This window comes from Elgaria multicarinata, chromosome 22 (assembly GCF_023053635.1).
Source record: "Elgaria multicarinata webbii isolate HBS135686 ecotype San Diego chromosome 22, rElgMul1.1.pri, whole genome shotgun sequence".
NCBI classification, from domain to species: domain Eukaryota; kingdom Metazoa; phylum Chordata; class Lepidosauria; order Squamata; family Anguidae; genus Elgaria; species Elgaria multicarinata.
In genome coordinates, this window is record NC_086192.1 from 13,133,505 (window position 1) to 13,148,784 (window position 15,280).

General features: G+C 48.1%; 1 protein-coding gene across 1 annotated transcript in view; it reads right to left on the minus strand.

Moving 5' to 3' along the window:
• Window positions 1-3,095: 3,095 nt before the first annotated feature.
• CUX1 (cut like homeobox 1) overlaps window positions 3,096-15,280 on the minus strand; it is a 313,297-nt gene continuing 301,112 nt past the window's right edge. The window contains exons 15-23 of the mRNA XM_063146717.1: window positions 14,785-14,921; window positions 14,393-14,459; window positions 13,092-13,204; window positions 10,739-10,855; window positions 10,122-10,205; window positions 8,743-8,799; window positions 7,611-7,691; window positions 6,479-6,543; window positions 3,096-5,134 (exon numbers count right to left, since the gene is read on the minus strand). Of these exons, the coding sequence (XP_063002787.1) occupies window positions 5,074-5,134; window positions 6,479-6,543; window positions 7,611-7,691; window positions 8,743-8,799; window positions 10,122-10,205; window positions 10,739-10,855; window positions 13,092-13,204; window positions 14,393-14,459; window positions 14,785-14,921 (782 nt within the window). The 3' untranslated portion in view covers window positions 3,096-5,073. The remainder of the gene's footprint in view (window positions 5,135-6,478; window positions 6,544-7,610; window positions 7,692-8,742; window positions 8,800-10,121; window positions 10,206-10,738; window positions 10,856-13,091; window positions 13,205-14,392; window positions 14,460-14,784; window positions 14,922-15,280) is intronic.

Genomic DNA, 15,280 nt, shown 5'->3' on the forward strand with positions numbered 1-15,280 from the left:
ATGTAGTCCCACGTTTTTGCAGACCTGATTTGTGGCAATTTGGGGGGCAATAAGACGCAATTGTAACATCAACCTGCCTAGCTTAAACATGGGAAGTGCTTTTGAGACTTATCTGGACTCTTTCACCTTTAATTAAAAGTTTTCTGTTTGAAACTCTGTCTGTTTATTGCTTCCTGTTGATCATGGTTAGAGGATTACTGATCCTTGTTTAATTGCCCCCAATGTCAGTTTCTGTTTTGCTGGATGGAGGACTTTACTGGTATCCACTCATTGTTACTTTCCCGTTAAATAGTGAAATAGCACCATTTTGCTATAAAAAAGGACAAAAATAATGTGTGGAAACCCGTAATTAAAGCCTTTCCTCCACTTAGCAGGAATATAAAATGACATTGGGGCAACTGAGACAGCCAGGCTTTTCATGTGTAATCTTCCAGCTGCAATCAACAGGGAACCATAAAACGAGCAGGACCTCCGAACAGGAATCTTTTAACTAACATCGGAAAGAACTTGTGAGCAGATGTTACAGTAGGATCTTGGCCACGGAGAAGAGCATTGTTGGATAACCTAGTGCTATATTTACCTCTGTTTTCATCCTGCTTCCAGATGACTGTGGGAATTTTTTTTTTTAGCAGCATCTCGAAGGACTGCAGCGGGGAAGCATCCTTCAACGTTTCTCATCCGCTACTTGAGACTCGTTTTACAAAATAACAAAGCACTTGACTTAAATTGCTAGCGAAGTCCCCCAGAGCTGGGAGGATCTATTGTGATAACAGACCAACTCATGGCATGCAGACAAGCCTGGCATCGCAGCCTGGCATTCAGACCCTGGCGTCTTGGGAAAGACTTTTGCTTGAAACCCTGAAGAGCTGCTGACGAGGGAGGCAGTGTAGCTCAGTGGTCAAGCACGCGCTTTGCATGCAGAAGGTTCCAGGCTGAATCCTCCGCAAGAAGGACTAGAAAAATACCCACGCCCCTGAAACCTATCCTATATGGACCGAGAGTTTGACCAGGTATAAGGCGGCTTTCTATGTTCTTATGACTGGAGAGGAAAGCAGATGCTGCTAATGAAGCAAGGGCACTTGTGGAAAAGTTATGCAAAAAAGAGGAAGCGTCATGATGGGTTGCTTCAGGGCAGAGGAAGACAGATCCCGGCGAGTAAACAACCACATTCATCTCCATCGTTTTTAGTTCCCGTTCCTGCGGAAGTCTGCTGATGCCAACACCGTCTCCGGGACGGTTGTGCGTCAGGGCAGCGGCAAAGACACGCAAATCCTTCTCAGGAGCAGACTCTTCTAAACTGCGTCAACGCTGGGTTTGCGCCTCCCAGGCACATGGGAGAAGACAAACATAAAATCTCCCTGTCTTTGTCTTGTGGTCATAGAATTGTAGAAGCACAGAACTGTGGCGTCGGAAGGGACCACAAGGATCATATAGTCCAACCCTCTGCAATGTGCAGGAAAACCAGTGAAATCATCCATGAGAATTGGCTGTCCAACTTCTTGAAAATCCTCCAGAGGTGGAGAACCCACAAAGGCAGCTGGACAGCCATCTGCCAGGGATGCTTTAGGGTGGATTCCTGCATCGAGCAGGGGGTTGGACTCGATGGCCTTGTAGGCCCCTTCCAACTCTGCTATTCTATGATTCTGTGATAAAGAACTACGGCAGCAGGTCACAATTATTCCGTTAGTCACATCAGTCACCGGCATCACATCCAAAAACTATACAGGAAACCTTCAGAAACTGGGCCCACCAAAATACATCCCGAAAGCAGCTGTTAGGAACATTTCCTAACATGTTCAGCTGTTAGGAAATTCCTGTATCAGCGTCACTCGGCAAAGCCCATCATGCCCATCTAGAAAAACTGCCACTGATGATGATGATGATAGCATGTAGCACAGCTTTGGGCTCTCAGCTGTCCACCCACCACTTGCCAAACACTAGACCAGCGCTGGTGGCCACTTCTTAGTGCCGCCTTGACCTTCTGCTCCTGTTCACTCAGACCACGGCGTTGGCGCTGAGGAGGACCTGTTCAACATTATTTCCGCTGCTCGAGGCTCATGGAATTGTAAGCCGGTGATTAAGTCAACATTCCCTGTGGAGGAGCTCTCTAAACAAAATAGAAAATAGTTTTGGGAACTACTAGCTTGAGGATTGCTTATCTGAAGAAATCGTACAAGATGAAACAAGACTAATTTACCGGATTCCTGCCGTAACAAGAATGCTACCAGGAGGAGGGCCTTCTCCGCTGTGGCACCCCAGCTGTGGAATGAGCTCCCTAAGGAGGTTCGCTTGGCACCTACATTATATGCTTTTAGACGCCAGGTGAAGACCTTTTTATTCTCCCAGCATTTTAAGAGTCTATAAATAAATTTTAACTCGGTGTTTTAAATTTGTAATTTTGCATTGCTGCTGTTTTGATCTGGTTGAGCTTTTATATTGTATTTTATAGTATGGTTTTATACTGTTGTTTTATATTTTGAATGTTTTTAATTTTTGTGAACCGCCCGGAGAGCTCCGGCTATTGGGCGGTATAGAAATGTAATAAATAAATAAATAAATAAATGAATACTTCTTTTGTATGTCAAAAACATATGAACACAACAAGGAGTTTATTCCATTTAATGTATAGGAATTCTGTAATGTGTAAATGCAATTTGATATGTTTATGATATATAATTTCGAGTGTTGATATAACTGGCTACTTTGCTTTAAATACTTTCTGCTTTAAATACTTTTGAAACTTGAATTTGTATTGGGTATAAGAATTTATAAGCGTAGGAGCGTAGACAGACATCTCATGTTTTTTAGTTAAGTGTTTAACTGAATTCAGTGTATGCAGTTGGGTTCTCTTTGGGCTGTTCTTATTGGAGGAACAGCAGCAGACATCTTTGCTTGTCGTCGCTCCACCCGTCGTGCATCAGGATGGTGAGGAAGAAGATGAGGAACGAGATCCCCCGGGGACCACGGTGGGCTCACTGAGGGAGGGGAGCCATTGGTGGTGTCTTAACCAAGTGCCCAACAAAACGTGGAGCCGTCTATGCTTTGAGACCTCCAACCCTGACACCCAAGTGCCCGCAGCGTACACAAGAATCCGATTAATCTTCCAGGCGTTTATTTCTAATGGAAAGTGTTTTGAGGGGGGGGGGTTTCTTACAAGCAGCTGAAGCAACTTAATCATCAAAAGGAGAGCAAAAAAGAAGCGTGTTTTCCAATCAGCACGGCCCACCGTTGATTGCAAAATTAAACCCTAACTATTCAAACTAACAGTTCTCCGGATTTTCAAAGGCAAAAAACTTCCGAAGGACATAATCCGTCCCGCCGTCTCCTCCCTCCGCCCCCAAAAGGAACGTCTGGCTTAAACAACAGGGTCGCACAATCTCTTAATTGAATAAGAAACAGGAAGGGAATTCCGCCACAGAAATTTCCTGCCGGCCATGCAAAAGGAAGAATATTTACTACCGTGCTTTCAAAGCAGATAAGCCTTTTTTCCTCGAAGGTTTGGTTTTTCCACGCTTCCTAAAGCCTTAAGCAAAACAAATTCTTCTTTAAGTTAAATGTCTTTGTGTTACAGAATTTCGATTCCCTCGCTTTTCCCCAGCATGATCAATGGCTGTTATCACCTTGGATTGAGCATGAAGCCGGCTAAATAGATTTGTAGCAACTGTTCGGGGCTTCCCGGCATGCGCACATGGCAAGGATATATAAAAGACGCCAATATAGATAGAATCAGCAAACAGCCTGTGATTGGGGCTGCAGGTATTTCTAGGGGGACCTTTTTAAAAGAATCATATCTGAAGCATCTACAGAACCATTGGTGGATACCAGATCCTGATCTTAGAAGGTACTCCTATACTTAGAAATTTAAATAATGCAGCTTTTCCTGTTAGAGAACCGTTGAATTTCTGGGTCAAAAGGCACAGGAGTAACTGTCAGGGAGGAAGCTGGCAAGGTTGTTGAAGAAACTTAAGATGCACAGGCTGCATTTCAGACTTCCTGTGCCCTGATTTTCCAAGCGGAGGCCTGAGGACCGGGAATCAGCTGTGCTCTTATTCCCCCAAAACTTGCTTGGCTGAATAGGCCACTTCCTGGTTTGTCAGAATCGCGCTTTTCTATGACGTCAGAATCAGTACAGGATGGTTCGTGTAATTGTCACAAACCAGGTTGCAAAACTCTGGTTTGGAGGGCTTACTGGAATTGGTTTGGAGGTCACTGGAAACTGTGGTTTGGGAAAACAGGGAGGGTTAATATTGAGCTGGACCCAGAGAGAGAGCAGGGAAGAGGAGTGTGTGTGTCTGTGTGTGTGTACACACTCCCATCCTTCCAAATCATGGTTTGGAGGATCAGGGGATGTGATGTCTCAATGCTGCCTTAGGCTAGATGCTCACTTACACAGCAAAAATCCCCGTGTGTGAAAGAACCGTCAGTTCGAAGATAGATTGAAATGTGGAGCATTCACGGGCCTGGTTTGGACATTCAATAGCCATTATCTTTGGGATGGATCCCAACTGGACCAATTTGCAAAGCGAACCCTAACATGTCTCCTAGACTACCTGTGGCAGCCTGGTCCAACTGGGCACACCCCAGATGGGTTGGACAACAACTTCCGTCATCGTTGGCCTGTGCGGCCATGGGAGTTGCAGTCTGACACATCTGGAAGGGACCAGGTTGGGAAAGGTGAGCCCGTGGACGCAATCTCAGCTGCTCAGAAGTCGGTTTCCACAGGGAGCGTTTGCAGCTGGTTCTGTGCACAGCTGGATTTGATTTCATTTGCGGCTTCTGGGTGAATTTAGCGGGTCCCCAAGGCAAAGCCTCTGTGAGTTAGTGCATGCCTGAAATTGGCTGGGATTCCTGACCTTCTGAAACGGTTTTTGTCCCTCCCTAGATATTTCTTTGCCTCCCTTGAGCCTGACTCCTACGAACAATATTCTTCTTGAGGGGTAGGGAAGAAAAAACAAGCAGAGAAACACCAGCGCTGGGATAAGCCCCACCCCACCCCCTGGAACGACAGTGGGGCAGAGTCCCACGAGGGATGTAGGGGAGGGGGGGATGTCTGCGGAGCTTCGTCTGCCGCCTTCATTGCCACATGTCCTTGTTGTCCCCGTTCTCGTGGAACTTGTGCAAGTGATCGGCATACCTGAAAGAGATTAAAAGATTGCATTGGCGCACATAATGCGACGCGCTTGGTCGTCCAGATTCGGAGCGCTTCGGAGCGCTTCGGAGGGAGAGAACAGACAAGCCTCCGCCCTGAGGGCCTTACACTTTCAATAAAGTTGCACAGACGTTGGAGTCATGGAAGGGCATAGAGGAAAAGGAAGGGAGAGGCCAGGATAAAGGGCCGAAAGTTGAGGAAAAAGAGGGGAAAAGCACCACGAAAAGGCTATGAGAAAAAGAGGCTACTTTGATTGATTGATGGATCGATGGATTGCATTTCTATACTGCCCAATAGCCGGAGCTCTCTGGGCGGTTCACAAAAATAAATTACAACGCTCAACGTTCCGGATCCGGAGATCCTTCGTCAGGACCTGTACAACGAAAGAAATTACTTTTTGAAGGAATTATAAATGTAAAACCTTCTAGGAATTTTTTACAAAACCACAGTGGTGTTCATTCGGTCTCCATCAGCAGTCAAACAGTTTGACTGTACTTTATTTCGTTGCACGGCTCCTGACGAAGGAGCTCCGGATCCGAAACGTTGAGCGTTTGTACAGGTTTGGTTGAAAGGTGTTTTGGACATTTTTAAATTTTTATATTTCGGATAAAAATAAAGACATTTCTTTTGACATTTCTTAGCCCCAGAGCTTAGTAGCCTCTTTTTCTCATAAAGGGCCGAAAGGCCTGAAGGACCTACACTCATGTCGTGGTTGTGGGCTTCCCAGAGGCATCAGGTGAGTCACTCTGGGAAATGCATGCTGGAGTAGTGTGATCTAGCATGGCTCTTTTCATCTCGTGTCCTTACGGCCACCTTTTCCTCATGTTAGTGTCCTGCGCCTTAACTTCTTCAGACGTCTTACGTTGGGTCTCCTCAGTGGTTGAAAGTCATGGAGTGGGAGGTACCCAGAGTTTTGTGCAGGCTTCAGAGGAGACACTGCTCCCCTTTTCCATGATCTTACTGAGTGACAGTGGTACTCCTACGAGCATCCGTCGTTTAAGATCTCAGCCTCAGTTGAAGCCTGCGCCGGACACAGGTAAGCCACCTTCCCCCTTACCTGTGGCTCCATCGCCATTGCTGTATAGACTGCGGTGGCACCGCCACCAGGTGAGCCCCCTCCACTTACTTGCGTTCGGAGCTCCAGATGGAGGCGAACCTCTTCACCTCGATCCGCAGCTCCCCTGACCCAATTCGGATCCGCATTTGGCGGAGGCGGATTGGGTTGCTCCGCTCCGGATTCGCGATCCAAATCGGAGCGGAGCACAGCCCTATTTTAAATTATACAATGTAGACTCAAGGCTGATTGTGAAGTCTCCTTTTGATACCTACTTCTTAGCGCAGTAGGCGGCACAATCTCTCTCCATGCTCTCGCTCCAAGCGGTCTTGTAGAGAACCTGAAAAAGTAAAGACACTCCATTAATTGTTCCGTTTTGAACGGAAGCCCGTCTCCCGCATTTGACAGCTTTCGGCACTGTCTCATGATTCCTAAAATTTCTGTTGGGTAAAATGTTGGCAATAATTTCTAGTTGGGTTCAAAATTAAGTCCCATTGCTTTTAAATTATTTACCTGCTTCCTGGAAGTTAATGTACGGTCAGCATAAAAGGATTTCCCTCGCACTTTTGACAGCCAAAAGGCTGGCAGGATAAATGCTCACCTCCTATAATGCAATGCATTGAGGACCTAACAACACTGTCAACGTTCAAAAGGCTGGTATATAGGCACCAAATATGGATATCTGGTCTGCTTTTATAATTCACTTTTTCTATTATGCTATAGCCAATTGAAATGGATACTTTTAACATATGTAGCTATACTCTATGTATATTTGTTTATCTTATATTGTCTCCTGTTTTATAATGTTTTGTGTCGTAGAAATTTACAATACAACGATAATAACAGCAATAATAATAAGGATAATAGAATTAAGTCCCATTGGAATCAATGGGGGTTAAGTTAGTCAAGACTAACTTAGGCTCCATTCATTTCCATGGATCTACTTGAAGCCTAATTAGGGTCCCAACCCCATGGTAATGATAACAGTGATAACGCCAGTAAAAACAGCAATAAATTGTAATTACAATAATAGGATTAAGTCCCTTTGGAATCAATGGGGGTTAAGTTATTCCAGACTAACTTAGGTTCCATTCATTTCAATGGATCTACTTGAAGTCTGATTGTCAGGATCCAACCCTATGGTGGTGATAAAAGTAACAGGGATAACGCCAGTAAAATAATAATAATAATAATAATAATAATAATAATAATAATAATAATAATAAGCACTGATATTAAGGAGATGTGCCTAGGTTTGCCCTGAAAACTGCCTTGAGAATACTGGTGCATGTCCTGCAGTGTTTGGGATCTCCTATCCCTGGGGTAGTATCCTGGTAGCAACTACAACAACAGGGACTAGAACCTTTTCATTGGCCAAGACAGTCCCGGAAAGAGCCACAGACTCACCAAGAAAACAAGGCAGTGCAGGAACAGAGTGTAGAAGAAGGCGATGGTCCGGGCCGTCTTGTTGGAGAGGATGAGCCTTCCCTGTCGGGGCAGCCAGAAGAAGTCAAAGTTATTCAGAACTCCGGAGTCTTTTTTTTAAAAAAAAAATTGCACCAAGAACACAGCGTATACGACCCTGCATGAATCAGGCACAACCTCTTTCGTTTTGTATAATTCATTCGGGTTTTACTAGTTGTGGGAAAGGGAAAACGAATCCCTGCTGGAAGGAAGCTTATATGCTATTCCCGTGTGGGAGGTTTGCAGGCCCTGCTTTCAGGAGAGTCCATCACAAATGTTTGCCTTGTAATTGGAGTCCGTTCGTTGTGGTTCTGCCTTCCAGAGCAACGGAGAACGAACGTGCTCCAGCCCTTGAAATATCTGAAAAGGTTGCCTCTTCGTCGCCCTTTCCCCAGGCTGAACCCAGCCAACCCCTGGAACCTCTCGTTGTAGGGCACAGCGCCCAAACCTCTCACCGCCTTTATGGCTCTGCTTGATACCTTCCTTACACTGTGGTTGAACCGCTCCTCAGGTATATCCCAATAGGTCCTTGCCCGTCAAATCCTCTCCTCCAGGTCTCCTCTGAATTGACCAAAGACCTCTTGGACACTTGTTCTGATCCAGCAGGGCTGTTCTCAATGGTTGCAAGGAATTCCTAGGCTCCTGGTGTAGGAAGGGGGCCTTGGAGGCCATCTAGGCCCACCTCGCTTGATGCAGGGAATCCAGGGCTTCCCCAACAGATGGTTGTCATCTCCAGCCACTGGCTGAAGGCCTCCAAACCAGGGAGAACCTTGCTGCCCCTCTAGGCCACCGGTTCCGTTCTTGAACTGCTCTTACCATCCATGTTCATCCCATCTCTTCCCTCCTATAATGGAAGCCCGTGAGATCACCTCCTGCCTTCTGGGGCAGCAGAGGACAAGTGTTTGCTCACTTCCAGGTGATGGAGCTGCAGGCCTTGTGGAGAGGGCACTCACTTCTCCACCCTCTGCTAACCTTCTCTGCTCCCAGCTCAACACCTCTGTCTCCTTCAACCTTTCCTCCTAGGGCTTGCCCCTTTGACCGCTGATCCCAATCGCGTCTCAGTGGACTCACTCACCATGCTAAGGGTGGCCTTGTCCCAGGGGCTGAGGCTCTGGTACTTCCTCTGGCGCTCCTGAAAATAAAAGGTCAAGATGAATGCAATGGCGGTGCTGGAGAGCTCCCCAACTCCTGCCCCCTGGAGGCCACAGGGGACTTTGGGAGGAGGTGGGGAGAGGAATCCCCTCGTTATCTCCAACGCGCGATTGGAGATTACACGGGGAGTCCCCTGGGGGAGTGGAGGCTGTGCAGTCATCTAGAGCTTGCAGTAGCTCCTGAAAGTGCTGGACGAGTGAGCTTTGATCCCAGGAAGGCAAAGGAAGAGCAAATCCAGGCGGAGCAGCTTCGCCTGCCCTGCCTCCTCTCCCCAATGTGAGGCGCGGCATTGCTGTGCACGGCCCCTTCTCTGCGGGAAGAAGGCCCTGCGTAACTTACGAAGCCAGGTCCCAGTAGACACACCGGGAGGCTTATGCTTTCCACGCGATGTAGCGGAGCAAAGGCTCACCGGCTCACACTTTTTTATTCACAGGGATGCTGACATCACCTGCCACCGCCCCCCACACACCTCGATTTCCGTGTTCCCTCCGAGCTTAGCTGCAACGAATTTTCGCAACAACGTTATATTGTTTCCTGTTGCAACGCAAAGGGTTTGGGGATGGCTTAGTCCTGAAGGGGCAACGGAGGAGACCCAACAGCGCCACAAAAAGACCTCCTCCTGGTGTGGATGAAGCCTGCTGGAACGGCTCTGTTGATATGGATCAACGCAGCAGCCAGAAACGTGAGACTCTCCTTGGGAGCGTGGATAGGGAGATGGCCACCATGAGCGCCCCCACGTCAACATTTCCCCCCCAAACCCACGGCCCGCTAGGGAACAAATGAGGTTGGTGATGTGTGGCAGAGGAGGCTGGCGGCTCCAATCTCAGCGGGGCGATGAATCCGCTCCACGTTTCAGTCCGAACTTTAACGGAGCTATCCAAGGTGTGGTTTTTTTAGAGTTCTGACTGGTTCAGGCTGAAACCCGGAGTGGATTGACTCATCCACTGATATCCGAGCCACCAGCCTCCACTGGGGGGGTGGCCCCGCCCCTTTGAATGCATTTGTGGCCCGTGGAGTGCTGGGTGCAAAAGGCCCGATTTCAGCTGAATTCTGAGTTTGCTACTGTCCAAAGTACCGCATGGCCTAAAGAGTAGTTAGAAACAGGTGCCACGTAATGAAAAAATTCCCCAAATAACGGTTGTTAAAGGAAGTTCAGATTTGCTAAAAGCTTTGCTCTCCGATCACAGGCTGGTGGGGCGCCGTGGGCTGAATTTGGGGATAACTGATGGGCGTTCCCTTCTGTGATGAAACGGTAGCGTTCGAAAGTGCCCGCCCCACCGCGAAGGCCTGCAGCCTCTGTACCTTCCGGCTGAAAGAAGTGAAGGGGTCGAGGCGCTCTTCATACTGAGAGGAGTAGCGCATCTCCGTATCATCGCTGCCGCCGCCCTAGAAGAAGGGAGCCAAACGAGGGAAGTCAAGCCAAGCGCATGGACGCAGCTTCGCTCTTTGATGATTTACAGGGAAGACCAGCGGGGAGCAAAATCGGCTCTGTCCGCATTTTGCGAATCGGCAAGAGCCTTTTGTTACGTCGTCTACTCATCGACAGAATCGTGTTTCTTGTTTTGGCGTTTCCGAATTCGCGCAACTCCGCAGTTGCGCAAATTCGCGCTCCCATTTCCTCGCCGCCGAGGCCCCCCGCCCGCCCGCCCGCCCGCTGTATCTAAGGTTGAACCCGGGAGGGCAGCAAATTTAAAACCCCAAATAAAAGGATCGACAGCCGCAACGATGTCACGCAAAATGGAATCGGAGTGGCGTGTTTGCCGTCTGACGTTTCTCGCTGGTGGCTGTTCTGACGGAATAACGGTTTGGTGGATTGCACGGCAAACCAGCCATCTCAGGGCGAGGGCTTGGAGTCACAACACCACCATTGCTTCATTAAGGCCACTGCCCACCGCGCCTTCCCCACCTCGCACGCTCACCCGGCCGGGATAGCTTTGCAGGAACTTGATCTTTTCATACAGCTTAATGTTGTCAGCACGCAAGTTGTCCAGCTCGCTCTGCAGGGCCTGCAAGGTGTGTTGCGTCAGGCGATTCTCCTGCAATAACACAAAAGGGTCAGGGTCCATTTTAAGGGCGCAGTCCTGGGGTGGGGGTGGCCGTAAGCCTCCGAACCCGCAGGCTTACGGCCATCCAAACCAGAGCAGGAGTTAGGTGGAGGCAATCTTCGTCTCTGCGCTTGTCCCGTTCCGTATTTGCACTAGACGGGCATTTTGCCCATCTAGCTGAGGTGTGGAAGAGGGGTGGGGAGGAGCCTGGGGAGGCCCGGGAATAAGCTGTCCTCAACCCATCCTCACAAGGGAAAGCCCCCTTCCCCCCCGGGTTGTCTTTGCAATCTTGGAGAGGCAGCCAACGTGGTTCTCTCCCTGCGTGGGGAAGGGGGGACTTTGACTTCTGGGTCTGAGCGCTGTCTCTGACCTCAGATCCAGGAATCTGAACCATCCTTTGGCCCCCCCTCCCCTGCAAGGGCCAAAGGATTGCTCTGTAAGCGTGTGGGCGATTTAATCGACAGATTTGCCTTTCCTGGCTGAATAGTTTGTATGCCTCTCATTTTATAATTTGATTGTTATTATATAGTATTTTAAAATATAATGTTACGTAAACTGCTATGTACAAACCCTCTTCCTCCTCCTCCTCCTCCGTTTATATCATAAAACTTATTTGTTAACTCGTACCAACAATTGGAAAACAATTTCTTCTTTCAATACTCCACTGTAGATTGTTTCGGGGTCAAATTATTGGGATCTCGGTACATTAATAAGCAAGGAACGGCTCCGCTAACAATTTTAGCAATGAGAGAGACTTGGGATGCGACGTCAGCTGTAGTTTGATCCCAATTCTCACGCTAAACTTATGGGAGAATCCCCTTTTGAAAACAGAGAGACGGCCTTTTATGTGGGAGAGCTGGGCTGATAGTGGGATTTATACTTCAGATCAGTTAATAGGTCGGATGAGATTGGTGTTTTTTTTAACCTTCCCTTCGCTAAACAGTTCAGCAGCTTGGTTCGCAGACGCAAAGCGAGTCGTACATGCTACGAAACCCTGTCGAGCCAAAAATGAACTGGATTTCCTAGTGATGGATAACCCTAGTACGTGTGCATATGTGTGAATGAGGTGGCTTCGGTCCCGGTCATTGTTAGCCTTGATCTCACCCACTACTGACACACATCCTATACCGAATTAACTAGGGTGACCCTATGGAAAGGAGGACAGGGCTCCTGTATCTTTAACAGTTGCACAGAAAAGGAAATTTCAACAGGTGTCATTTGTAAATATGGGGAACCTGGTGAAGTTCTCTCTTCATCACAACAGTTCAAGCTGCAGGAGCCCTGCCCTCTTTTAAATCTGGTCACTCTAGTATAGCTCCTGCAGCTTTAACTGTTGTGATGAAGAGGGCATTTCACCAGGTTCTCCATATTTACAAATGACACCTGCTGAACTTCCCTTTTCTATGCAGCTGTTAAAGATACAGGAGCCCTGTCCTCCTTTTCATAGGGTCACCCTAAATTGACCCCAAAAGAATGTGGTCCTGGGAATGGGGAAAGTTTCCCCAACCCTATCTGAGACCCAAGAAGAAGCCATTGCTCCTATGAACCTCACCGGTTGTACTGAGTTTGTTAGTGAGCAAAAATATGGACTTCACAGAGTTCCAAAACGCTGCTAAGAGACCTGTGTAGCCCAACACAGTGAATAGTTTTTTTAGTGGGCTTTAGCTGACTAGAGCAGGCCTCGTTCCCTACATGGGCCTCTCATAGTTGTGTCACCCTTTTCTCACAGAGTCTTGTCTTGGGATGAACTGGGAGGTTTTCGCTCCTAACCAGGCTGATTATTTTCTCCGCTTAGCTGTTTTGGGAAACTGCAAGGAGCTTGATTTTTCTGGGACGGGGCGAGGGATGAGGCCTGTCAGCTCCTAAGAGAGAGGCAGGCACCTCGCAGGAAAGCTTATAAGATCTAAGGCAAGGGCGACATGCTTTGGTCTCGCTCCAGGAGGAACTGTGCAACCGGCCTGGAGAACCTGTTTTGGCTCAAAGGAATGGTTTCCATCTACCGTGGGGCCCCCGATAGACTAGACGGCCTTGTAGGCCCCTTCCAACTCTGCTATTCTATGACTCGCTGGAGGGAGGTGCTGGCTTTTTTTGCATGTGCAGCATAGATTCTGCATCCGTTTCCCATCCGTAAACCGCCATCTTTTTGTGCTCGTTTTCATCTTGGTAACCAAAAGAACCCAACTGATGACCTGGGTCCTGGCAGAAGCAGAACGCAGACTCCACCCACCGCTTCCAGTTCATGATTCCGGGCTCGGAAGCGTTCCCTCTGGCTGGAGATGATGGACAGAAGGGAGTCCATCTGTTCTGCTGGAATCTGGGCGCTTGCTGAGGGCGGGAAGCCTAGGAAAGAGCAGTCGAAGGGTTTGCGACGGAGAGGATAAGAGGATCGCCCCCGAAGGAGCCTTAAAAAGAGGTGGATACCAGCAAGGCCCGTGCCTTCCCTTGTCACAGGCAGAAATCATCCGTCCCTCTTACGTGGAACTTCTCCATCCCACCCCTTCAGCAAATGCTTCCCGGGCTGCTAAAAATAAAATTGTAAAACAAGTGACCCTCTGTTAAAACACGGAAGCCTTTCAAAACACAAGACCACTCAAACAGCGGTGAAAGGAGCAAAGCACAGGCACAGCACGAATAAATATCAGCTATCCATTCCAATAATAAAGTTGTCTTCACCAAGCGATAACATGCTATTGACGTTGGGGGCAACCAAGTGGTTTGGGGAAGGGAGCCACCACTAAAAAGTCACCACTTGCTCTATTAGCATCTCTGGGTTCCCCCCCCCACACACACTTCTGGTTGTAAACACCCGTAACACCCATATTGATTTATATCAAGGCTGCAGCGGCTAATGAATGGTCACGGACATCCCTCAAAGGCTTTGCTTCTCACCATTTTACCTCAGTTCATTTTCGCCGTCTCTACAGTTGCTGCCCCCCTCCCCTAGATCTTAATTAACCCATTTCCTAATTGCACGAGGAACCCATCATTTGAAGTTTGGAAGCTACGAAAACTCCCCGCTACTGTGAAAAACATTGCAAATTAAGATTTGGTGATTCCTAATAACTGAATGATCAATCTACCCTGACAAGATATTAAATGGAATATTGTCATCTTAATTACAGAAACACTTCCCCCGCCCCCCACTATAAAGAATCCTCCTTCAGGCACATGGGATAAAGTCAGCTCTTGCCTTAAAACAAGATCAACTTTTATCTTGACCGTTGGTATCAATGTTCTTGAACCAATATGGCAGCTTCCCTCAATTTGGCACCCACTCGATGTGTTGGACTACAATTTCTAGCATCCCCCAGCCAGGCTGGCTGGCTGAGGGATGCTGGGAGGTGTAGTCCAACACAACTGGAGGGTGCCAGGTTAGAGAAGGATGCAGTAGAAATCTTGCCAGCAGAAGGTTTAATTCCTCCTCAATTGGCAAAGAAGATGGAGCCGGGCAGCAAAGAAGATGGAGCCAGGTAGCAAAGCATCTGTATAAAGGCACACAGATTCCCCCTCTCCCGGTAAGGTGTTTACCATAGAAAAGCGCTGTCGCTTCTTTAATGGGATCCGGAATGTTCTCCAGGTTTTGAATGTCGCTGCCCTGCAGAAAAGAAACACGAGACGAATATGGATGAACAAGCAGGTGGAGGGTTCCCCCTTTCCATGGACCATGACAAAAGATTGTATGAGCTCCCTCTGCAACTGCGATTGCTAATACCCTATTATAAGGAGGGGTTATGGCTCAGCGGTAGCGTTTTGTACGCAGAAGGTCACACATTTGATTCCTGGGAACTCCAGGTAGGGCTGGAAAAGTCCCCGGGGAGCCGTTGCTGCCAGTCAGTGTCAATAATACTGGGGTAGATGGATCCAGGGTCTGACTCCATAGAAGGCAGCTTTGACGTCAAATTAAACTGAAGGCGACTCACCTCCGCTTCTGGGCGGTGCATTGCAGACAGGGACTGGATGGTGCTGAGGTCATGCTCCAGTTTCGTAATCAGTTCTTTCTGGTCGGCCACGGTGGAGACGGCTTCGGTGAACTGGATTTGCAAGTTGGCGCAGCGGCCTGCGGAGAGAAAGAGCAAGGTGCACGTGGTGGACGAATGGGGACGTCTCACCTTGTGGTGGCATTTCCCCCGCTCAATGATTATTATGGCTTTACACACGATCACTCTAACGAAAGATCAGAAAAGAGAGGGCAAGGCTTAATACAGGAAAAACAAGGATGAGGGCAAATTGAACGGACACGATAGAAGTGACGTCTTGGGATCTTGTCCTGACTGACCCCAAACGTTGGGGCACAAAAGAAGAGCTTCAGATCAAAGAAAAGCATGGAAAACTAGCATTTGGTTGGAACACAAGGCTAGAACCTATAACCTGAAGTGCTAGTTTTTTATGTGCAAGGTGTTTAATATATATACCGGG